Genomic DNA, 23,722 nt, shown 5'->3' with positions numbered 1-23,722 from the left:
AGAAAGAAGAACAAGAAGAAGGAAAAAGAGGGGAGAAGAAGGAGAATAAATAGAAGGGGATAAAGAAAAAAACAGAATGAGAAAAACAAGGAGAAGGAAAAAGAGGAAGAAGAAGAACAATACAGAGAAAACGGAGAACAAGACCAAGAAAGTACTTTGGGCGGTATAGGCAAAACATACATACATGATGTAAGTTAAAAGTAAAGGGGAAGAAACAAAAATAAAGGACAAGAAGACGTAAAGAGTGGGTAAACGATAATGGGAAATAAGTAGAAGGAAGTAAAGAAGAAAACAGAAGAGGCAAAGAAGAAAACAGAGGAGACGAAGAAGGAATTAGGAGAAGAAATAACTAAGGGCGTATAGGCACGTGTACATGATGAAAGATGAATGTAAAGGAGGAGAAAGGAAAATGAGGAATCATTAGGCAAAGAGAATAAGTAGCAGAGGCAAAGGGAGTAAATAGTAAAAGTAGCAAAGAGAAGCAAAGGAATGAGAAGTAGGAGTTAGAGCCAAGAATAACAGAGCTTTTGTGGTTAACCACACAAGAACGGGAACATTGTAAGATTTTGACGTTCTGTTACTGTAACTCTGCCTTTGTAGAACTGTTTTGTTTTGCCCTTTTAAAGCTCTAGTATTAGCACACAAGAACGGGAACATTGTAAGATTTTGACGTTCTGTTACTGTAACTCTGCCTTTGTAGAACTGTTTTGTTTTGCCCTTTAAAGCCCTCGTATTAGAGATTCCTAGTATTAGGGAGTAGGTGGTATTAGAGAGTTCTAGTATTAGAAAGTAATTTCTAATATTAGAATGTCAGGTTTGAATCCCATCCAGGTCGGAAATTCTGACCAAAGTTTCTATTCCCAGATAGGCTATGAAACTGCAACCAAAATGAAAGTAAGTCATTAATGAAAAGAGTTCTAGTATTAGAAAGTAATTTCTAATATTAGAATGTCAGGTTTGAATCCCATCCAGGTCGGAAATTCTGACCAAAGTTTCTATCCCCCGATAGGCTATGAAATTGTAACCAAAATTTTCTATTCCCCGATAGGCTATGAAATTGTAACCAAAATTTTCTATTCTCCGATAGGCTATGAAATTGCAACCAAAATTTTCTATTCTCCGATAGGCTATGAAATTGCAACCAAAATTTTCTATCCCCCGAAAGGCTGTGTCTAATTGTCTATTCCCCGATAGGTTATGAAATTGTAACCAAATTTTTCTATCCCTAAGAGGCTATCAAACATTACGAAGGTAGTTCCAGAGGATAAACTCTTCATAAAAAAAGTAAATTTAAAAAAGGGGTTAAAACATTTAGACAGTTCTGACCCCCACCCCTCTTCAGTTACGCCGAACCCCGACCCCCAACGACTTTCTTGTAATAAATGACCCCCTGGGATGGGGATGGCGGGGGTTTGGTTTACCCCAGGGATGCAGTGGTAAAGGGGCAAGGTTTAATTTTCTTTCTTTAATGCTTGAACGGTTCACTGAACACGCAATTCGCCCTAAAATCCCTCGCAGCCTCTTTGGTACTATTGAGAATTTTATCTAAATGATTTTCTCAGCAATACCCATCATAACGTAAAGTTGGATTTTTTCACTATTTTCACAAAAATGCCCATGACACAGGGCGAATGAGACCGAAAATTACCCATGGCGTATGAAATAAACAATCAAAAATGGTGTGGCAGTCAAGCTATTAAATGCTGAATGAACCAGGGGCCTCAAAACGTGTTTTGGCATTAAAAACTAAAGTTCGAAAATTTCAGCACATTTTCCTTCCTGAAGGATAAGGATAGTGAAATGCGTTCAATCTCTAATACCTGATAGAGTCAGTTCTACCTGACAACGTGTGCTCATCAGGTAGACCTGACGGGCGGACCTGATGAGGTGTACCTAGGTCTACCTGATAGTGAGTTGCTGGCCTTTTAGTTCAGAGAGTCAGTCGTAACAAAAAATTGGTGATCGGTGAAGCACAAGGGACTGAGCTTACTTTCGAACTTACTAAAAGTAAGTAAGTGACTGAAGAGTCTGGAAAAGGTTTCTGTTTGTATTTGAAAAGGTTCAATTGTGTTTAACTTCTGGTAGCCGGTCCTTCTTCTCCACTAAGTGTTTAATCTGCCCTCTAATGGCATTTTAATGGAATAACGACCTACCCTCCAATATTGGCTATTTTCGTATTCCAATTGCTTTTATTTCTTTGCAGGGTGGGTGGGGGTCATTGATATACATAGAAATGACCTTTTCGTTGACCCAATGGTGGAATCAGTAGAATATCAAATAGACAACTACAGAATACTTCACATTAATTGGAAAAGGGGTCCCTTAATATTTTTGAAAATTTTCATCAAAATCAGACAAGTTGAGAATATGATCGAAATCGAAACTAAGATAGGTAAGTACACTTATAGTGCTTATTTAGGCTTATTTCAAGGTAGGACAGGTAGTCCCATTATTTCAACAGTTTAAACTTGTTCTTCCTTCCAACTGGGATGGGACTGAAAAGTCCTTTCACCCTTTCGGTATATCCAAGGATTCCCACAGTCTGAAGATCCCGAATTCTGACATTTTATGCTTATGGGTTTTTTTACCTGTCATTCTGTCAACATGGAGAAAAACTGACGTGAAATTCCTGTGTTAAAAATAAGCTAAGCCAGCCTGGTTAGCTTGTTCGTTCTTGGAACGGCTGGCTTTCTCCTATCCTGTCCTTAGGCTTGGTACATAATAGTAAATAGAGGAGACAAACAAGATGCAATGTAATGAAAAAATATAAAATACAAGAAAAAAAAAAGGAAAATAAACATGTGCTAAAAAAATTCTTTCTATAGGATAAGTAAAAAAGCCCCGCTGAGCCTTTGCTTTTGCCAGGTTTATTAAAATCTACTGCTTACCGCCTAAAACGTTGCGAGTATTTACAAAAGTTTATTAACACACGGCATATCTGTGTAAAGCTCACAAAGTTTACCGTAAAGCTTTTCGCAGTTTTTTTTTTTTCTATAGAAAAGGATGGTGTCGAAAAAGTCGGAGATTTTTTATTTATTTTTCAACTTTTAGACTTTAGCTGTTTGAAAGGGTTGCCCCTCATGTCATGTGTATGTACCTAGGTATCTATACACATACAGCTATGCTATACAGTCTATACTCTAGGTATAGAGAGGTAAAGAGGATTTTTGATAGGGTTTTAACGTCATTACGTCACTGTATAATTGCTAGGGCTTTAGCTATGGGAGTATTACCCAGAGGAAGAAACAAAAACTTTGATCACTGTCGGATTTTTCCTCTTGACAATATGACAATGACCATCGACTGGTGGCAAAAATGTTGAGCAACGGAAAATATCTGCTCGTTGCCCCTCATGTCATGTGTATGTACCTAGGTATCTATACACATACAGCTATGCTATACAGTCTATACTCTAGGTATAGAGAGGTAACGAGGATTTTTGATAGGGTTTTACTGATGACAAAAATGTTGAGCAACGGAAAATATCTGCTTGGTTGAGATTCGAACCCAGCAGCTCGTGTCAAGTCACAAAGTATAAAGAACCGGACTGACTAACAAAGGTAACCTGAGATTCCCTACAAAGTAACATAATTAATGTGTACGAATTGTACGATGTACGAAATAATAATTATGTTTAGATATTTAGATACCAATTGGTGAATCGGCAATGCAGTCGAAAACTGTCCAAATTATTACGATTGAAAAAACATCACTTTAACAAAAGTTTGAAAAAAATACTTCGAAAATTCGAGTCGACTCAAATTTCACTCGATCGTCACACCACGTCAACTCAAAAGCCAAGTCAAAGAGATACTGAGAAGTACACACTAACAGAGAGCAAATAGGAAGAGAGCATATTTTTCTCCTCTAATTTCACTTTACAAAGAGAAGAGTAATAAAAAGTCAAAATGCAAATTGACGCATGCCCCCCGCGCGGGGTGGAAAACTGATATTGCTGTGGAAACTAGTTGCTTTCAGCCTCGAAAATTGCCAGAAAAAATCTATTAGTAATCATAACGTAAAGTTGGATTTTTTCACTATTTTCACAAAAATGCCCATGACACAGGGCGAATGAGACCGAAAATTACCCATGGCGTAGGAAATAAACAAGCAGAAATGGTGTGGCAGTCAAGGTATTAAATGCTGAATGAACCAGGGGCCTCAAAACGTGTTTTGGCATTAAAAACTAAAGTTCGAAAATTTCAGCACATTTTCCTTCCTAAAGGATAAGGATAGTGAAATGCGTTCAATCTCTAATACCTGATAGAGTCAGTTCTACCTGACAACGTGTGCTCATAAGGTAGACCTGACGGGTGTACCTGTCAGGTCTACCTGATAGTGAGTTGCTGATGCGGCGGTCAAGGATCGTGGAATCTGGAGGAATGTTGTGGAGGAGGCCAAGGCCCACCCCGGGCTGTAGCGCCTATTGGTAAGGTAAGGTAAGTAAGATTTTCTCAGCAATACCCATCATAACGTAAAGTTGGATTTTTTCACTATTTTCACAAAAATACCCATGACACAGGGCGAATGAGACCGAAAATTACCATTGGCGTATGAAATAAACAATCAAAAATGGTGTGGCAGTCAAGGTATTAAATGCTGAATGAACCAGGGGCCTAAAAACGTGTTTTGGCATTAAAAACTAAAGTTCGAAAATTTCAGCACATTTTCCTTCCTAAAGGATAAGGATAGTGAAATGCGTTCAATCTCTAATATCTGATAAGAGTCAGTTCTACCTGACAACGTGTGCTCATCAGGTAGACCTGACGGGCGGACCTGATCAGGTGTACCTGTCAGGTCTACCTGATAGTGAGTTGCTGGCCTTTTAGTTCAGAAGTCAGTCGTAACAAAAAATTGGTGATCGGTGAAGCACAAGGGACTGAGCTTACTTTCGAACTTACTAAAAGTGAAAAAAATGGTTTCATGATCAATCATCCCATTTGCAACATACATATGTAGCTTGGTAGCTTCCTTTTAGGAAAATACAACATGAAAATTCGCTGCCCCTGAAATTCACACCACGCACCAAGTGGTGGAACAAGGGTACCACCCTTGTGGTACCCTTGTTCTACGCCACTAGAAAGAGGATTATCACCCCGATATTCACATTTCTCCCGAGATATTTTAATATTTCATTCTAATCACCTTGTCCCTTTCTCTGAGACTAAGGTCGTTACTCTTTGGGAATCGATTAGTCATTAATGTTATCAAAATCAGAGATAGAAGGTGACGAAGGTGTAATAGTCATATCCCTCTTCAGGAAGATAAAGGACTTCAAACCGGTTTAACAAAAAGTAGAAGAGGTATTGCTAAAGGTAGTATTAGTGATGGAATGAGTTGTTTTCACAAAGCAGGCACCTTGTCCCTTTCTCTGAGACTAAGGTCGTTACTCTTTGGGAATCGATTAGTCATTAATGTTATCAAAATCAGAGATAGAAGGTGATGATGGTGTAATATTAGTCATATCCCTCTTCGGGAAGATAAAGGACTTCAAACCGGTTTAACAAAAAGTAGAAGAGGTATTGCTAAAGGTAGTGTGATGGAATGAGTTGTTTTCACAAAGCAGGTCCTTATCCAGGATTTTAGCAAAGGAGGCGAGCCCAAGAATACAAACCCAAGAAGACCAGAGCACACCTTCCTAGCCCGTCTTATTGGTTATTTCTGGTTCATAAGTTCATAGCGATGAACTTTCAAGACAGACAGTCCAAGGGGTGTTATCGAGTCCTCCTAAATATGTCCCTGCCAAGGGTATTCTAACCAATCTAACCCATGTAAGGGACGTGATAAGATAGGAGATACTGCTAATGATCCCTGTTCCCTAATGACGACTTGATTCACTCGACAAGTCAGTCTGCCAAAGTCCCCATCAGTGGTTGAACCAAGGAATCTGTCAATAAAAATATCACCTGCTTTAGAGGACATTTCAAATCCTACCACAGTAGGGCTTTGTTCAGTTTTCAAGTTGCACCTATCTAAAACAACAAAGAATAAATCGATAATTTAATTGGGTAAAGAAAACGAAGTGTGATTTTTCGAGTGGGATGCAAAGTATGATAACAGAGGCCTCATCATGATCTTGAACAGGTAGGAGAAACATGATGGAAAAATATCTACGATTAAAAATTAGGAAGAATGGATGAAATAATGGGAGGGAATAGAAATAGGTAAATGAGAAATGGACTCTGAAACTTTCAGAGGAAGGTACTTGATAGCCGGGGTACTTAACTGGAAATAAGGATGAAATTCCAAAGACGATTTGACCACCATTCATCACGAGATGGGTCACATTGAGTACGACATGATGTACAGTCAACAGTTACCATTCTATCAGACCAGCCCTAATCCAGGCTTCCATGAGGCTGTAGGAGACACGATTGTTCTATCCGTCAAAACGCACAAACATTTGAAACGAATCGGTAAGCCAGACTAGTTCGCTTGGCTGGTAGCGCGTCTGCCTTGTAAGCGCTAGGCCGCGGATGGGATTCCCTAACGCGGTGGATTTTATCCTGAACGGATAATATTCGCTCTCGGAACGGCTGGCTTTCTACTATCCTGTCTTTCTTCTCTCTTTGATTTCGGGACGATAAGACCTTGGCAGTCACAGTTCCCTCTATCAAACCTCTTTTTTTTAACCTCGTTCGTTAATTAGACTAACATTTTCACGGACAACCCCCGATGCCAAGATCTGAGGACGATTTCGACCCTGGCTCCAAGTATCACATCCCAAACAATGTAGAATACCTAAGGTAAGTAGATACTGTAGATGATTTAATAAGAATAGAATAGGTATGCCTTGTTTATCCTGCTGGGATAGAACTGAGAAAGTGAGAAAGAGAAAGAAGTGAAATAGAAAGACACTATCACATCCCAAACAATGTAGAATACCTAAGGTAAGTAGATGCTGTAGATGATTTAATAAGAATAGAATAGGTATACCTTGTTTATCTTGCTGGGATAGAACTGAGAAAGTGAGAAAGAGAAAGAAAGAAGTGAAATAGAAAGACATATTTTGTAACAAGCATTCACACACATAGTGAGAAAAAATAAATCAAGTGTGAATAAGCAGTGACTACTACCTGTCCTCATTCTTTCATCGATTTCCCTCTATCAACCCCTAAAAAAGTAATTGTTAAAATTTTCTTCTTTTATACTTACTGTTAGATACTTCGTGTCATACATCAGTCAGTTCCAATTTCACAAAGCTCTGTGTACGGAAGCAGGCCAGTTTGACCCCAAGAATCCCCTGAAAACACCCCTGCACCAATGTGACATCTACGGAAGCAAGAAGGCAGGCAACTTGTTCAAGTGAGCCTTGTTCTCAGATATTCATTAGAGCGAAAAATAAAACTAATTTCAGGTCTGATTGAAATTTTGCGCAAATATCGCATACACACGCAACGATCTGTCGAAAGACAAAGTTGGGAGAATTTGACCATAATAATATTAGAAGCCTACAGTAGACTGCCTCTCGCTGGGATAAAAAGACTTTTCGAACTGTATTAAATATTATTATTACTAGTATTGTTTTAATTTTTATTTCATCTCCCCTTTAGATTACAAGGACGCAGGTGATTCTTGGATTGCCCTCTACAATCAGCCCCACTTCAAGGAAACCATCGAAAAACTTTGGACGGATATCAAACCCTTGTACCTTGAATTGCACGCCTATGTTCGACGTAAGCTACTGGCCAAATATGGACCGGAGGTTGTGTTTGAAAAAGAGCCCATCCCGGCTCATCTATTGGGTAAGTCGCCTAAAAGCTGAATTGGGGTGAAATTTACCCAGTCCAATTCTGAAGGTCAAAGTAGGATTATTTTCCCTTTATCTATTTATTTTCTAAAATTAGACCTAAAATGTATTCAAGTCACAAATTACTTACTCACTTACTCCAACTTGAAAGACAGGGAGATTTGACTTCCGGATTAAGTGAAGCCGTGAGTGAAGTCCAAAAACTAAAGGATAATTGTCTAAGTTACCAAGCCTCTGTGGCATACCTACTGATAATCATTTTGTCCTTGTGTTCAGGTTTGAATCACAGGAATTTGATACACAGTACTTAGGTACTTATGGAAATTTCAGCTTCCTGGACTAAGGAAATTTCTTTTTGGATTAAGTATTTTCCCCCTGGGAATGCAAAGTACTTCATCGGGACCTGCGCCCCTACAGGACCCTCAAAGGACCAATGAACTTCAAAATTTAGGAAGAGAGCATATTTTTCTCCTCTAATTTCACTTTACAAAGAGAAGAGTAATAAAAAGTCAAAATGCAAATTGACGCATGCCCCCGCGCGGGGTGGAAAACTGATATTGCTGTTGGAAACTAGTTGCTTTCAGCCTCTAAAATTGCCCAAAAAAATCTATTAGTACAAAAGCGAGAATGGAAAAGTTACCACGGTAAAAGGAAAAGTTGTAAAAAAAAAAGTTACCTTTTTTAGGAGAGTGAGAAAAAATATACCTTTTAGGAATGTTACGAAAATGCCACTCTTGTTGTTGAAAAAAGGAAAAAATACGTCTTTTGTAGGAAAGTGAAAAAAAAGGCACTGTTTTTGGGAAGGTGTTGAATATGTAGCTAGCAATGACATTGTAGGGAAATATTGGGAAACGACTCTTGTTGTTGAAAAAAGGAAAAAATACGTCTTTTGTAGGAAAGTGAAAAAAAAGGCACTGTTTTTGGGAAGGTGTTGAATATGTAGGTAGCTAGCAATGACATTGTAGGGAAATATTGGGAAACGTGAAAAAAATGGTTTCATGATCAATCATCCCATTTGCAACATACATATGTCGCTTGGTAGCTTCCTTTTAGGAAAATACAACATGAAAATTCGCTGCCCCTGAAATTCACACCACGCACCAAGTGGTGGAACAAGGGTACCACCCTTGTGGTACCCTTGTTCTACGCCACTAGAAAGAGGATTATCACCCCGATATTCACATTTCTCCCGAGATTTAATATTTCATTCTAATCACCTTGTCCCTTTCTCTGAGACTAAGGTCGTTACTCTTTGGGAATCGATTAGGTCGTTAATGTTATCAAAATCAGAGATAGAGAGAAGGTGACGAAGGTGTAATAGTCATATCCCTCTTCAGGAAGATAAAGGACTTCAAACCGGTTTAACAAACAGTAGAAGAGGTATTGCTAAAGGTAGTATTAGTGATGGAATGAGTTGTTTTCACAAAGCAGGTCCTTATCCAGGATTTTAGCAAAGGAGGAAGACTGACTTGATGTTTCGATCGAGACGTATTATAGGAATTTAGGAATTAGCAGGGACAGGGGGTACCAAAAATCGTGAACCCAACACAGGTCCTTATCCAGGATTTTAGCAAAGGAGAGGAGCCCAAGAATACAAACCCAATAAGACCAGAGCACACCTTCCTAGCCCGTCTTATTGGTTATTTCTGGTTCATAAGTTCATAGCGATGAACTTTCAAGACAGACAGTCCAAGGGGTGTTATCGAGTCCTCCTAAATATGTCCCTGCCAAGGGTATTCCTAGCCCGTCTTATTGGTTATTTCTGGTTCATAAGTTCATAGCGATGAACTTTCAAGACAGACAGTCCAAGGGGTGTTATCGAGTCCCCCTAAATATAGCCCTGCCAAGGGTATCCTAACCCATATAAGGGACGTGATAAGATAGGAGATACTGCTAATGATCCCTGTTCCCTAATGACGACTTGATTCACTCGACAAGTCAGTCTGCCAAAGTCCCCGTCAGTGGTTGAACCAAGGAATCTGTCAATAAATATCACCTGCTTTAGAGGACATTTCAAATCCTACCACAGTAGGGCTTTGTTCAGTTTTCAAGTTGCACCTATCTAAAACAACAAAAAATAAATCGATAATTTAATTGGGTAAAGAAAACGAAGTGCGATTTTTCGAGTGGGATGCAAAGTATGACAACAGAGGCCTCATCATGATCTTGAACAGGTAGGAGAAACATGATGGAAAAATATCTACGATTAAATATTAGGAAGAATGGATGGGAGGGAACAGAAATAGGTAAATGAGAAATGGACTCTTAAACTTTCAGAGGTACTTGATACAGGTAGGTACAGATACAGGTACAGGATACAGAGAGGTACAGAAGGTACTTGATAGGTGACTGGAAATAAGGATGAAATTCCAATCCTTGGGTAATCCCAAAGGCCCGTTTGGGCCAAAAACTAATTAACAAATTGTTTCCTTCAAGTGTTAAATGCCCTTTCACATGTTTGTCATATTTCATTAAGATCGGAATAACCGTTCAGGAATTATAGTGACACAAAGAAGCAACTTGGTACTTTGTTTATTCAAATTAAATTTTCTCACTTTTTTCGTTTATTTAATTATTTTAGTATCCCATTTCTATTTGTTTCACTTTCCAGCTTTTATGCCCTCGGCGTTATTCTCTGCACTGTTCTCATTCAAACTTCTGCTGCCGATCTTTTCACCATAGCCACTGCTAAAGCCAGCGATGACAAACCTATCGCCAACGACAAGCTTAAAGCAGAACTACTGGCTTTGTTCAAAAAATCAGACGAACTCAGCTTGGAACAGACGTTTGCTATGTGGAACTATGACAGCGATCTGAGCAAGAAAAATGCCGAGGCCCAGGTAAACATTGAGTGAACATCATCCAGATCAAATATAAGTCTGGCTGGGGACGTTAAATAGGGAGTAGATCAGCTTAGTCTGGCTGGGGGACTTTAAACAGGGAGTATACCAGCCTCAATTTCCCTTGCTAAAGACATAGCAACGAGGGACCACGAAGTTCTTTACTTCTTATCATTCTTCTTCCTCTTGAGCCTTTCTTTCCTGTGTCCACTGCTGTTGGGCCTTGCAGTATCATCCAGATCAAATATAAGTCTGGCTGGCGGACGTTAAATAAGGAGTAGATCAGCTTAGTCTGGCTGGGGGACTTTAAACAGGGAGTATACCGGTATACCAGCCTGAATTTCCCTTGCTAAAGACATAGCAACGAGAGACCACGAAGTTTACTTCTTATCATTCTTCTTCCTCTTGAGCCTTTCTTTCCTGTGTCCACTGCTGTCGGGCCTTGCAGCTATGTTAACATATGTATAATTTATGTATTTGGTCTATGTTTTCAGCACCTTGTGTCCATGGAGATCATCGCTCTACGGAAATCTATCCACGAAAAGTTGAAGAATATCTCTTGTAACACATTCGATGAGATTGTCCCATATGTACAGTGCCGAAGAGCCCTAGACTTCTTACGAAGGCCAGGGTTCTTTTAGGACTGATTTCTTTGACTTCTTTAGGTGTTATGATCATCCTGTCGGGCCTTGCAACTATGTTAACATATGTATAATTTATGTATTTGGTCTATGTTTTCAGCACCTTGTGTCCATGGAGATCATCGCTCTACGGAAATCTATCCACGAAAAGTTGAAGAATATCTCTTGTAACACATTCGATGAGATTGTCCCATATGTACAGTGCCGAATGTTCAACAACCTGGGACTAGCTGCCCTTCCTACCGAAAAGTATACCGAGGTGAGTTTGAAAATTAGGAAGGTTTGATTTTGTGGAGGTAAATTTTCCCCTCTCAAAAAGAAATGAGTGAAAAATCTCTTTTACCGAACATATCACACTTTCGTGCTTAAACCAACTTTGATTGATGTTTGCTCTTATGCATAATTTTCAAAGTGAGCTTTTTGTGGGCATTTCACACTTTAAAAAAAGTTGTCCAAAAAACTCTAAAAAGTAAAATTTGGGGGTTCGAATTCCAGTTCACAAAGCTCTGTGTACGGAAGCAGGCCAGTTTGACCCCAAGAATCCCCTGAAAACACCCCTGCACCAATGTGACATCTACGGAAGTAAGAAGGCAGGCAACTTGTTCAAGTGAGTAGAAAAAAAATAGTGCATGTTAGGCCAGCCACTCACTATCGGGTAGACCTGATCAGGTCTGCCTGTCAGGCCTACCTGATAGTGTGTGTGCTCATCAGGTATCACGTAGACCTGACATAAGGACCTTTCAGCCATTCCAGTCAGGTCTACCTGATAGTGTGTGTGCTCATCAGAGTAGAAAAAAAATAGTGCATGTTAGGCCAGCCACTCACTATCGGGTAGACCTGATCAGGTCTGCCTGTCAGGCCTACCTGATAGTGTGCTCATCAGGTATCACGTAGACCTGACAGAAGGACCTTTTCAGCCATTCCAGTCAGGTCTACCTGATAGTGTGTGTGCTCATCAGATACAAGGTCGACCTGACAGGTGGATCTGATCAGGTATACCTGCCAGGTCTACCTGATAGTGAGTGGCTGACCTAAGTAGTAAGAAGTACTTAAGTTAAAGAAGTAGGATAAGTACTTATGTAAGTAAGTTTGTCACATTTTCGGTAATTTGGAATAGAAGATTGCCAGACCTTTGATAGTGAGTGGCTGACCTAAGTAGTAAGAAGTACTTAAGTTAAAGAAGTAGGATAAGTACTTATGTAAGTAAGTTTGTCACATTTTTGGTAATTTGGAATAGAAGATTGCCAGACCTGGCAAGGAGCTAGTCTTCTTTTTGATTTCAGCTTATCAGTCCTTATTTTTGGAATTTGCATATTATTTAGCAAAGTGTGATTCCAAGTATAAAAAAAGTAGGTAGACAAGTATTTATAGACCTGCCTTTAAAGTTTTAAAGAATGTCCCTAGTTTAAGTTTTCAGTAAAAGTTAAAATTCAAACTGCTAAGTAAAAGGAAGAACATACCTATTTTGCTTTTTTTCCTCTACAGAAAAATGTTATCACTGGGGGCATCGAAGCCCTGGCCTGAGGCTCTGGAGGTTCTCACAGGCCAGAAGAACCTGGATGCAGGACCCATGTTGCAATATTTTGACCCTCTGTACAAGTGGCTCAAAGAAGAGAACAGGAAAACTGGGACCTTTGTTGGTTGGGAGAAAGGAAGGAACGGTGAGTCTTTTCAAATTACTTACTCACTTACTCCAACTTGAAAGACAGGGAGATTTGACTTCCGGATTAAGTGAAGCCGTGAGTGAAGTCCAAAAACTAAAGGATAATTGTCTACCTAAGTACGGGTACCTTCCACTTTTGACCTCAGTAACCCAAGAATACGATTCTGCCTATTTGATTGTCTACCTTTTTCCCAGGATGGTTGAGCTCAGAAACTGTCTAATGAATCCTAATGAGATATGAGTGAAAATAACGAACCTGACCTATTTCCGCAGGTAACATGTGGGCACAATCCTGGTCCAATATCTACGACATAACCCAGCCCTATCCTGACAAACAAGAACCTGACATCACCAAGGAACTACAAAGACAAGGCTACACGGTGCTCAAAATGTTCAAGAAGGCTGAAGACTTCTTTCTATCGCTTAACATGAGCAAGATGACGACAGACTTCTGGGAAAACTCCGTGTTCGTGCGCCCGAAAGACAGGGATATCGTGTGTCATGGCTCAGCTTGGGACTTCCACGACGGAAAAACTTACAGGTAAATAATCAAATCAAAAAATTAAATTATAATTCTTTGTGGTAAAGTAGAGAGCTGTTTCAAAACTTTTGTAGGTATCACAGCATTATTTTTTTTTTTTTTTTTTTTTTTTTTTTTTTTTTTTTTTTTTTTTTTTTTTTTTTTTTTTAGTCAAAAAGACTTTAAATCTACTTGTGTCACCTCTACCAAACTTAATACCTATGAGCTATGAGTCTATTTTTCCACCCAGGTCTAGAAAGTACCTAGATAGCTATACAGATAGGTACCTACAATCTAATCTTTCTTAAATTCATTTTCTTCTTTTCAGGTGTTTACAAGTCAGATGAAGAGATCCTCAAGGTAAAACAAACTCCATCAAATGAGGTCTTCTAAAGTCAACTTACATGATCTGAAGTAAAAGAACAAGATGACCCTTGCAATATCCGCATAGTATAGTGCTCTGTTCCCCCTTAGGTACCTACTTCAGTTCATTTGGAGCTCTTACTGGGGGGCTGGGAGGCCTTAAACAGAGAGAAGAAAAGTGTCTTGCTGTGGGACTATAAATAGGGATCAGAGCAGCCAAACCCTAACCAGCCTGGCTACCTGGAAGTTACAAAGGGTTCATCAATCAACTTATTGTTTCATTACAAATTTTGATCATTAAATGGTTTCTTCAAATCAAATTGATCAAAAAGGCAAGGTAAATATAGACATGCCTGAAAGCATGTGATGTCTTCCAATCCTCTTGACCCCATATTTCAAAGAAAAAGCACAGGTCCTCATTAAGGACTCCTCATGATGCTTAAGATTGGGACAGGCCAATCCTTTCTAGAGAACATCAACCCACTTTGGTGCGACTACACTGCTACAACAACAATCTAAAACACCATTGATATCAAGAAACACCTCTAACGCTAGACATACCATAACTATGAATGTTACTTTTAGATTTAGATGAGAGATAAAGATAACTCAACTCACCTTTTTTGTCCATGAGGTAAAAACTAAATCGGTACCTATATGCAGACTTTCCTGTATGGTACCTATATTGACTGTGAAGGTAAAACACAGAACAAAACCTTCTGAGAATGCTGATTGCTAGGAGTTATCCACAGTCAACAGTCAAACCAAACAGTCAAAAAGGTCAAAACTCAAAAGAAAAAGAGGACAAAGGACTTGTGGATAAAAAAAAGCCAGTAAAACACGAATTCAAATAATTTCAATTTTAAATTTTCGCGGCACCCCTGATAAGAAAAAGAACAAATCAACCAACTGTAAAAAAAAATCCAAATAAATTTAATATTATATTTTTATACTCATTTGTTCTATTTAAATTCCTCGCAGGTAGGTACATAATTAGAATTAAATAATTAATTAACACAGAAAAGATAAAAATAAATCCAGAAGTTAATGGATTTTTTTCAATAAAAAATATTTTATTACGTTTTTTGCTTTGTCAGGTTGTCACCCTTTTGATAAAACTTCACGGAGGTGAATAACCACTGGATTCTAGTCTGGTATGACCTAGGCGTGTGACACTATTTCTCAAGTGCGCGTTAAAATTTATTACTCCACGCCAGCCGAGTTAGCTTGGTTGGTAGAGCGTCTGCCTTGTAAGCGCTAGGCCGCGGGTTGGATTCCTTTGCGGATTTTATCTTGAACGGATAATATTCGCTCTAGGAATTAGTCTTCCTTCTCTCTTTATTCTCTCTTTGGAGCGATAAGACCCTAGCTGCCCTAGCAGTTACGGGTTCGATACACTTCCTTATATGAAACCACCTTAAAAAAATATATAATTATATGACCTACGTACCTGCCTTCCCAGGCCCGTATCCAAAATTTAAGTGAGGGGGGGGGGCGAGAATCCGAACAGTGATTTATCGGAAGTAATATTAAAAAAAAAGCAGAAAAAACTGAGAGGTGAGAAAGTAGCAAAAGTGGAACAAGTGGGGAGGACGTAGAAAAGGTTTATTTTTAGCATGTAATCAAGTACACCCTGTATTATTAAAAAAAGCAGAAAAAGTTGAAGAATATCTCTTGTAACACATTCGATGAGATTGTCCCATATGTACAGTGCCGAATGTTCAACAACCTGGGACTAGCTGCTCTTCCTACCGAAAAGTATACTGAGGTGAGAAAAAAGTTCTGGGCATACTTAAATGGGTTAAAAATTGGAGGTTTAAAATTTGTGGAGGTTTTCCCCCCTCTCAGAAAGAAATGAGAAAAAAATCCCTTTTATCGAACCTATCACTCTTTCGTATAAGCTTAACCCAACTTTTAGGGGTGTTTGTCCCTACAACTAAGCCTCAAAGTGGTCTTTTTATGGGCATATCACAAAAAAGTAATGTGTTCAGAAAAACTATGAAAAGTAAAATTTGTGGGTTCGAATTCCAGCTCTGCTGTGGAATTTCCATATCTTAAAAATTATTTGTTTTATTTTAATAATTCCAGTACTCATCAGTGCTGTCCGATATGCAAAAACTGTTTGCCACGGCCAAACTATGCCCCTATAACGCTTCGGCCTCTAACGATACCAAATGCAACCTCGACTTTGACCCCAGTAAGTAATCCACATTGCATACTTAGATATACTTAAAAAAAAAGAGGTTTGATTGAGGGAACTGCAACTGCTAAGGTCTTATCGTCCCCGAAGAAAAAACGAAGACAGGATTGGAGAAAGCCAGCCGTTCCGAAAACGAATACTATCCATTCAGGATAAAATCCGCCCCTGGCGGGAATAGAACCCGCGGCCAAGCGCTTACAAGGCAGACGTTCTACCAACCAAGGTAACTAGGCTGATTTGTCATTCCTTTCTTCAGCTGTCATCAACATCATGGCCACCAGCAGGGACCCGAAGGAACTGGCATACTATTGGCAGGAGTTCAGAAATAAGACCGGCAAACTGATGAGGAAAAAGTATGCCAAATACGTTCAGATCCTGAACGAGGGTGTACGACTCAGTCGTAAGTAGATCGCACCTTGTTCTCAGATATTCATTAGAGCGAAAAATAAAACTAATTTCAGGTCTGATTGAAATTTTGCGCAAATATCGCATACACACGCAAGGATCTGTCGAAAGACAAAGTTGGGAGAATTTGACCACAATAATATTAGAAGCCTACAGTAGACTGCCTCTCGCTGGGATAAAAAGACTTTTCGAACTGTATTAAGTATTATTATTACTAGCATTGTTTTAATTTTTATTTCATCCCCCCCTTAGATTACAAGGACGCAGGTGATTCTTGGATTGCCCTCTACAATCAGCCCCACTTCAAGGAAACCATCGAAAAACTTTGGACGGATATCAAACCCTTGTACGTTGAATTGCACGCCTATGTCCGACGTAAGCTACTGGCCAAATATGGACCCGAGGTTGTGTTTGAAAAAGAGCCCATCCCGGCTCATCTATTGGGTAAGTCGCCTAAAAGCTGAATTTGGGGTGAAATTTACCCAGTCCAATTCTGAAGGTCAAAGTAGGATTATTTTCCCTTTATCAATTTATTTTCTAAAATTAGACCTAAAATCTATTCAAGTCACAAATTACTTACTCCAACTTGAAAGACAGGGAGATTTGACTTCCGGATTAAGTGAAACCGTGAGTGAAGTCCAAAAACTAAAGGATAATTGTCTCCCTAAGTACGGGTACCTTCCACTTTTGACCTCAGTAACCCAAGAATACGATTCTGCCTATTTGATTGTCTACCTTTTTCCCAGGATGGATGAGCTCAGAAACTGTCTAATGAATCCTAATGAGATATAAGTGAAAATAACGAACCTGACCTATTTCCCCAGGTAACATGTGGGCACAATCCTGGTCCAATATCTACGACATAACCCAGCCCTATCCTGACATACAAGAACCCGACATCACCAAGGAACTACAAAGACAAAACTACACGGTGCTCAAAATGTTCAAGAAGGCTGAGGACTTCTTTCTCTCGCTGAACATGAGTAAGATGACGACAGACTTCTGGGAAAACTCCGTGTTCGTGCGACCCAAAGACAGGGATATCGTGTGTCATGGTTCAGCTTGGGATTTCCACGACGGAAAAACTTACAGGTAAATAATCAAATCAAAAAATTAAATTATGATTCTTTGTGGTAAAGCAGAGAGCTGTTTCACGACTTTTGTAGGTATCACAGCATTACTAAGTGTCTCCTTTGCTTACAGGTAAATAAAAACTACTAAGTATTTGTCTATTTTAAACTGCTCGAATAGGACTGAAGAGTTCCTTTATCCCAACAATGGGCTACTACCTACGATTATTGAGGTCAAATTCTCAAAGAATGAGGACTGTTTGCCGTGAGCTTCGCTAAAAAAAAAAACATGAATTTTCTGGGAATCGAACCTGGGACCCAAGAATGAAATTCCCGTGGCTTGGATCTAGGGGGTTTTTTTTCTGGATTCTGTTGACCAATTTAGGGGTGGTTTATTCTCTTCATTTTTTTTCCTCGACTGGGATTGAACTCGCGCCCTCACGTTTACCAGGCGAGCACCTTAACCACTGTCACCGAGGTAGGTGGTATGTTTTTTTTTTTTTTCAAGGAAAAATGGAAGTTAACCTAATAAAACCACGTTCTTTTCTCTTTTTCTTTTAGAATCAAGCTATGCGCTTTGGTTGGCGAAGACGATTTGACCACCATTCATCACGAGATGGGTCACATTGAGTACGACATGATGTACAGTCAACAGTTACCATTCTATCAGACCAGTCCTAATCCAGGCTTCCATGAGGCTGTAGGAGACACGATTGTGCTATCCGTCAAAACGCACAAACATTTGAAACGAATCGGTAAGCCAGACTAGTTCGCTTGGCTGGTAGCGCGTCTGCCTTGTAAGCGCTAGGCCGCGGATGGGATTCCCTAACGCGGTGGATTTTATCCTGAACGGATAATATTCGCTCTCGGAACGGCTGGCTTTCTACTATCCTGTCTTTCTTCTCTCTTTGATTTCGGGACGATAAGACCTTGGCAGTTACAGTTCCCTCTATCAAACCTCTTTTTTTCAACCTCGTTCGTTAATTAGACTAACATTTTCACGAACTTACTTTTCCTTTTTCGTTAATTAGACTTACTTTTTTATCGTTAAATTACTTACTTCTAACAAAATTTCCCACTCCAGGTCTCCTGAAGGAAGATTTCAAGGACGATCCAGAGTCCACCATCAACGAGCTGTTCAAATTCGGTCTGGAGAGACTTACGTTCCCGCCATTCGGCTACCTGACTGACCTCTGGCGGTGGAGTGTGTTCAATGGATCCATTCCCGAAGATCAATACGAGACAGCCTGGTGGAAGTTGAGGTAAAAGAAAGTCACTTTTTTGTTCTTTTTAGCGAGGAGCGTCAAATGATATACCCTGTTCGGATGTTATTTTGGGTGAAATCTTTGAAAAAGCTCAAAAAGATCTCTTTTCTCAGGGCTTTAAATTTCGACCAAAGTAGCTCAAACTTGACAAAAAGATGGGATAAATTTTGTAGATCAATAATGGTCCTGAGCCCTGTTTTCAGAAGGTACGGTTCGGCTGTTATTCCAGACCAAAGTTTTGCTCTTTAGGACTATACTGGGAAAAAGCTCATATCTGTCTCCATTATCCACTCAATTAAATATTATTTCATTACTAATTTCAGAGAAGAGTACCAAGGAAGTCAAATGATATACCCTGTTCGGATGTTATTTTGGGTGAAATCTTTGAAAAAGCTCAAAAAGATCTCTTTTCTCAGGGCTTTAAATTTTGGCCAAAGTAGCTCAAACTAAAGACAAAGATTGGATAAAGTATGTAGATCAACAATGTCCTTGGGCCCTGTTTCCCGAAGGTACGGTTCGGCTGTTATTCCGAACCAAAGTTTTGCTCTTTAGGACTATACTGGGAAAAAGCTCAAAAGGAATGAGCGGTTCTCAGGACTTTACCTTTAGCCACAGGTCGCTCAAATTTTGCAGAGAGCTTCGATAGTTTGTGACAATCAAAAGTGTCCTCGGGCCGGACCTCGAGAAATGTACGGTTCGGCCGTTATTTTAGGTGAAATCTTTGAAAAAGCTCAAAAAGAGTTCTTTTCTCAGGACTTTAAAGTTCTTTAAATAAAACACTTTAATTAGGTACCTACACACTCAAGGGTAAGTAAAGTGATCATGATCATTATGTTCAAGTTTTATAAACTTGAACAAGGCTTTAAGCCCAGCAAAATAAACAAGGTAGTCTAAACGCTACCTATGAAATACTGGTGAAACCTTGTTTAGACTGCGGGAGTAAAAGGACTTTCCAGTCTCATTCTGGCATGAAAATTGAATCTTTTTATGTAGGTACATATCTACATTATCTACTCAATTAAATATTATTTTCTTTGCTGATTTCAGAGAAGAGTATCAAGGAGTACAACCCCCGATGCCAAGATCTGAGGACGATTTCGACCCTGGCTCCAAGTATCACATCCCAAACAATGTAGAATACCTAAGGTAAGTAGATGCTGTAGATGATTTAATAAGAATAGAATAGGTATACCTTGTTTATCCTGCTGGGATAGGACTGAGAAAGTGAGAAAGAGAAAGAAGTGAAATAGAAAGACATCCCTAAGGAAAGATCTATCCATGATTTTGTTTGAACTAAGAAGTAGTTTGTTCTTATTTCTTGTGTTATGATCATGGACTTCACTTTGCCTAGAGAGGGTAGAGGCAACTCTGTGTACAAGAATACAGGTATCCAGTATGACCTGGGCATAGACCATTCACTACTTGATAGCTTGATACCTACCTCATGAGCATGTGCACACACATACACACACTATCAGGTGTACCTGTACACCATAGTGAGTGGCTAGCCTTAGGTTTAAAAATAAAATTTGTTATTTACCTACATGTTTTCAATAACATCATATTGTGCAAAATAGTTGTGTTTTATTACACTAGTGGTATCAAATTGAAGGTTGTTTATTGATACCTACATAACATATAGCTAACTACCATAGGTACTTCACATGTATGAGTAATATACTGAAAGGAGTAATTAGTCATTACCTATTCTTAAGTACTTTTACTTGAGTACCTAAGCAGGCACCTAGTTGTTTGTACCTGAGGAAAAAACTGTTATTGCTAAAGTTCACATGCATACAATATCTATTGAAGACTGGTGGGAAATACCACAACTAGCTTTTGGGGGAACCCAGACACCTTTTCCTGTAAATGAGAGAAAGAAAGACAGGTACATGGAGAGAACAAAGATGGAAATAGATAAGTAAGTAATTATTAAAGTAGAAAGAGCTACTACTTACCTAAGAATTAAATAGATAAATAATATTAAGTATGTAGGGCTGCTTGGAAGAGACTGACAAGAAAAACTGACCTTATTTACTTAAATAGGAAAAGGCTAGGAAGAAGAAGAAGAAGCATGTTTGTATTTGTATAAGTAGGGCCCATGTATTTGTATAGGACCTACATAACATATAGCTAACTACCATAGGTACTTCACATGTATGAGTAATATACTGAAAGGAGTAATTAGTCATTACCTATTCTTAGGTACTTTTACTTGAGTACCTAAGCAGGTACCTAGTTGTTTGTAAGTACCTGAGGAAAAAACTGTTATTGCTAAAGTTCACATGCACACAATATCTATTGAAGACTGGTGGGAAATACCACAACTAGCTTTAGGGGGAACCCAGACACCTTTTCATGTAAATGAGAGAAAGAAAAACAGGTAAATGGAGAGAACAAAGGAGATGGAAATAGATAAGTAATTATTAAAGTAGAAAGAGCTACTACCTAAGAATTAAATAGATAAATAATATTAAGTATGTAGGGCTGCTTGGAAGAGACTGACAAGAAAAACTGACCCTATTTACTTAAATAGGAAAAGGGTAGGAAGAAGAAGAAGAAGATTAGGCCTCTAAGTAAGCATGTATTTGTATAGGCAAGTAGGGCTCCCTATTAAGCTGTAAGTAGTATGTCACTGCAACCTTACTAGATTTTTTGATCTGGACACTTGAAAGTGCATTATTAGTTTTGGCAGTTTCATAAATTTGTATAAGCTTAACCCATCCTTTGGGGCAGTTGCCTCTACTTCTAAGCCTCAGATTGGGCTTTTTGTTTATGGAATTAAGTTGTTTTGGCAGTTTGCTTCACTATCTACCAAGGTGAGTACCTACTCTACACAGCTGATTGCTTATAGCTTCAAGTTATGATCTCATCTCTGAGTCAAGTTGCACTGAGGGTGTGTCATCGGTATCTATAGAAGTTTGTTTCCCATAGAATGAATATACCTACGTACAAGTACATACCTAATACCTACTTGAGTTACCAAGCCTCTGTGGCCATAGTGAGAAAAAATAAAATAAAAAATAAATCAAGTGTGAATAAGCAGTGACTACTACCTGTCCTCATTCTTTCATCAATTTCCCTCTATCAACCCCTAAAAAAGTAAATGTTAAAATTTTCTTCTTTTATACTTACTGTTAGATACTTCGTGTCATACATCAGTCAGTTCCAATTTCACAAAGCAGTTACCAAGCCTCTGTGGCATACCTACTGATAATCATTTTGTCCTTGTGTTCAGGTTTGAATCACAGGAATTTGATACACAGTACTTGGGTACTTATGGTAATTTTAACTTTCTGGACTAAGGAAATTTCTTTTTGGATTAAGTATTTTCCCCCTTGGGAATGCAAAGTATTTCATGGGGACCTGAGCCCCTACAGGACCCTCAAAGGACCAATGAACTTCAAAATTAGGATAAAATTTGATAAGGTATTACCTAAGTATTATTTTTTTTTTTATTTTTTTTAATCAAAATCAGAATAACCATTTGAGAGTTGGGTAGGGAGTTATGACAGCACAGACATAGGTACCTACCTAGGTAATCAATTCAAAATCGTCAAGTTAAAACGTAGAACTCGGTTCAGTTGTTAAAAAAAATGCACAAATAGCCTCAGAATTTGAGACACTCCAAACACCATATTGTGCGTGGGCGGTAGTCAACCAAGTACAAGTAGCATTGATTGGCCAAGAGCCAAAATAACGTTTTTAATGGGTAATTGAAAGATTTTTTTCCTCACTCCCCATTGCCAATTACAATGAGATGCCTTATCAACTGTGGGCCCTAAAGCGGTTCTCAAAGTGGTCACCAAATGAAGAGTAGGTAGGTAATACCTAGCGGAGCGGCACGGCGCTGGCACATTGAATGCACCAGTTCGAAAAAATCACACAAAGTAAGTAACGTTTCGTGTGGTTGATATCCATGTGGGTGACCATCATGGCAATCGTGTTTCAAAGTTTAAGTTTTTTTTTTTTTTAAGTTTCATGTAAGTATTTCAACTCAAAACAAATTGTTTACATGTTACAAGCACAAAATAGAAATAGAAAATCTAAAATTAAAATTAAAAATAAATAAGTTAAAAATAAATAAATAAGTGTAAAATTAAAAATAAATAAATAAGTGTGTTGCTATCTTTCCCAGCCCCACTCAGGTTGAGTGAGGTTAATGTAAGGAGGTGGGTAACTTGTTGCCGATAAGTAGGAGATTAAAACCCCGGTCACTAAAGAGCTAAAGACCTAAGCAGTTCTGCCTCGGTGGTGTAGTGGTCAAGGCGCTCGCCTGGTAAACAGGAGGGCGTGGGTTCAATCCCAGCCGAGGTATGGAATTTTATCCTCACTATAAATTGAGAATTTGACCACAATAATAGTAGTAGCCTACTGCTGGAGTAAAGGGACTTTTCAGTCCTATGCGAGCAGTATAAATAAGCACTATTATTATTATTTTCATTATTACAATGACGTTGAACCACTATCAAACAATACACGGGTCGTATTACTGAGCTACAAGTTCTGCACCTATAGGTAACTACCTAACTACTAGAGAGTGAGGTCATGCTGTTATTTAGAATATTTAGTTATCAAATTGTAATGTGAATAGCACCAATAACATTGCTATACATCAATGTTAATGGCTGGCGCACGGTGTGAAAGAAAGTACCTAAGTACGAATTCAGACATAGGTACCTGTGTACATACTTCATTTCCTTAGCTTCCTTTTACCTAGCAGGAGGCATGCCTTTGCATTGAATTATATTGAAAATTCACTGACACAAAGTAAATATTTTGGATGCGATACAGGCTACAGGTAATATGAGTATACATACGAGTATCTACCTGGGTTAAGTCTATCCTGTGATAGGTAGGTAGGTATCTTGTTAAAAATAATAATAGTAATACCTAATAATAAAAAAATACTGTATCTGGTCAGAATCGCTTTCGCATCACTTCAAGATACTTCTCTATACAGCCATGTCCATCCGAACGGATTGGTAAGAAAATTTCCGTCCGG

General features: G+C 38.8%; 2 protein-coding genes across 2 annotated transcripts in view; both read left to right on the top strand.

Moving 5' to 3' along the window:
* The first annotated feature begins 6,041 nt into the window (after positions 1-6,041).
* The window catches only part of LOC103506926 (vacuolar protein sorting-associated protein 13), a 31,905-nt gene continuing 14,224 nt past the window's right edge, over positions 6,042-23,722 (top strand). The window contains exons 1-13 of the mRNA XM_026821900.1: positions 6,042-6,084; positions 10,362-10,590; positions 11,085-11,158; positions 15,461-15,545; positions 15,866-15,974; positions 16,234-16,377; positions 16,635-16,826; positions 17,207-17,474; positions 18,014-18,207; positions 18,537-18,714; positions 19,765-19,863; positions 21,859-21,909; positions 21,956-21,999. Coding sequence (XP_026677701.1) covers positions 6,071-6,084; positions 10,362-10,590; positions 11,085-11,158; positions 15,461-15,545; positions 15,866-15,974; positions 16,234-16,377; positions 16,635-16,826; positions 17,207-17,474; positions 18,014-18,207; positions 18,537-18,714; positions 19,765-19,863; positions 21,859-21,909; positions 21,956-21,999 — 1,681 coding nt within the window. The 5' untranslated portion in view covers positions 6,042-6,070. The remainder of the gene's footprint in view (positions 6,085-10,361; positions 10,591-11,084; positions 11,159-15,460; positions 15,546-15,865; positions 15,975-16,233; positions 16,378-16,634; positions 16,827-17,206; positions 17,475-18,013; positions 18,208-18,536; positions 18,715-19,764; positions 19,864-21,858; positions 21,910-21,955; positions 22,000-23,722) is intronic.
* Positions 11,720-14,488, top strand: LOC103506927 (angiotensin-converting enzyme 2-like). The gene is made up of 3 exons (XM_017443092.2): positions 11,720-11,838; positions 12,717-12,892; positions 13,743-14,488. Exons 2-3 carry the CDS (start codon positions 12,721-12,723, stop codon positions 13,805-13,807), a joined length of 237 nt encoding a protein of 78 aa, XP_017298581.1. The 5' UTR covers positions 11,720-11,838; positions 12,717-12,720; the 3' UTR covers positions 13,808-14,488.

The sequence above is a fragment of the Diaphorina citri genome, unplaced genomic scaffold (genome assembly GCF_000475195.1).
Source record: "Diaphorina citri unplaced genomic scaffold, Diaci psyllid genome assembly version 1.1 scaffold274, whole genome shotgun sequence".
Taxonomy (NCBI): domain Eukaryota; kingdom Metazoa; phylum Arthropoda; class Insecta; order Hemiptera; family Psyllidae; genus Diaphorina; species Diaphorina citri.
Note: the sequence above shows the minus strand (reverse complement) of the source record. Positions and strands in the feature narration are given on the sequence as shown.

Coding starts and splice junctions, on each gene's coding strand:
- LOC103506927 (XM_017443092.2), top strand. CDS start 12,721: ATGTTATCACTGGGGGCATCGAAGCCCTGGCCTGAGGCTCTGGAGGTT. Junction 12,893..13,742: donor TTGGGAGAAAGGAAGGAACG/GTGAGTCTTTTC, acceptor TCTTCTTTTCAG/GTGTTTACAAGTCAGATGAA.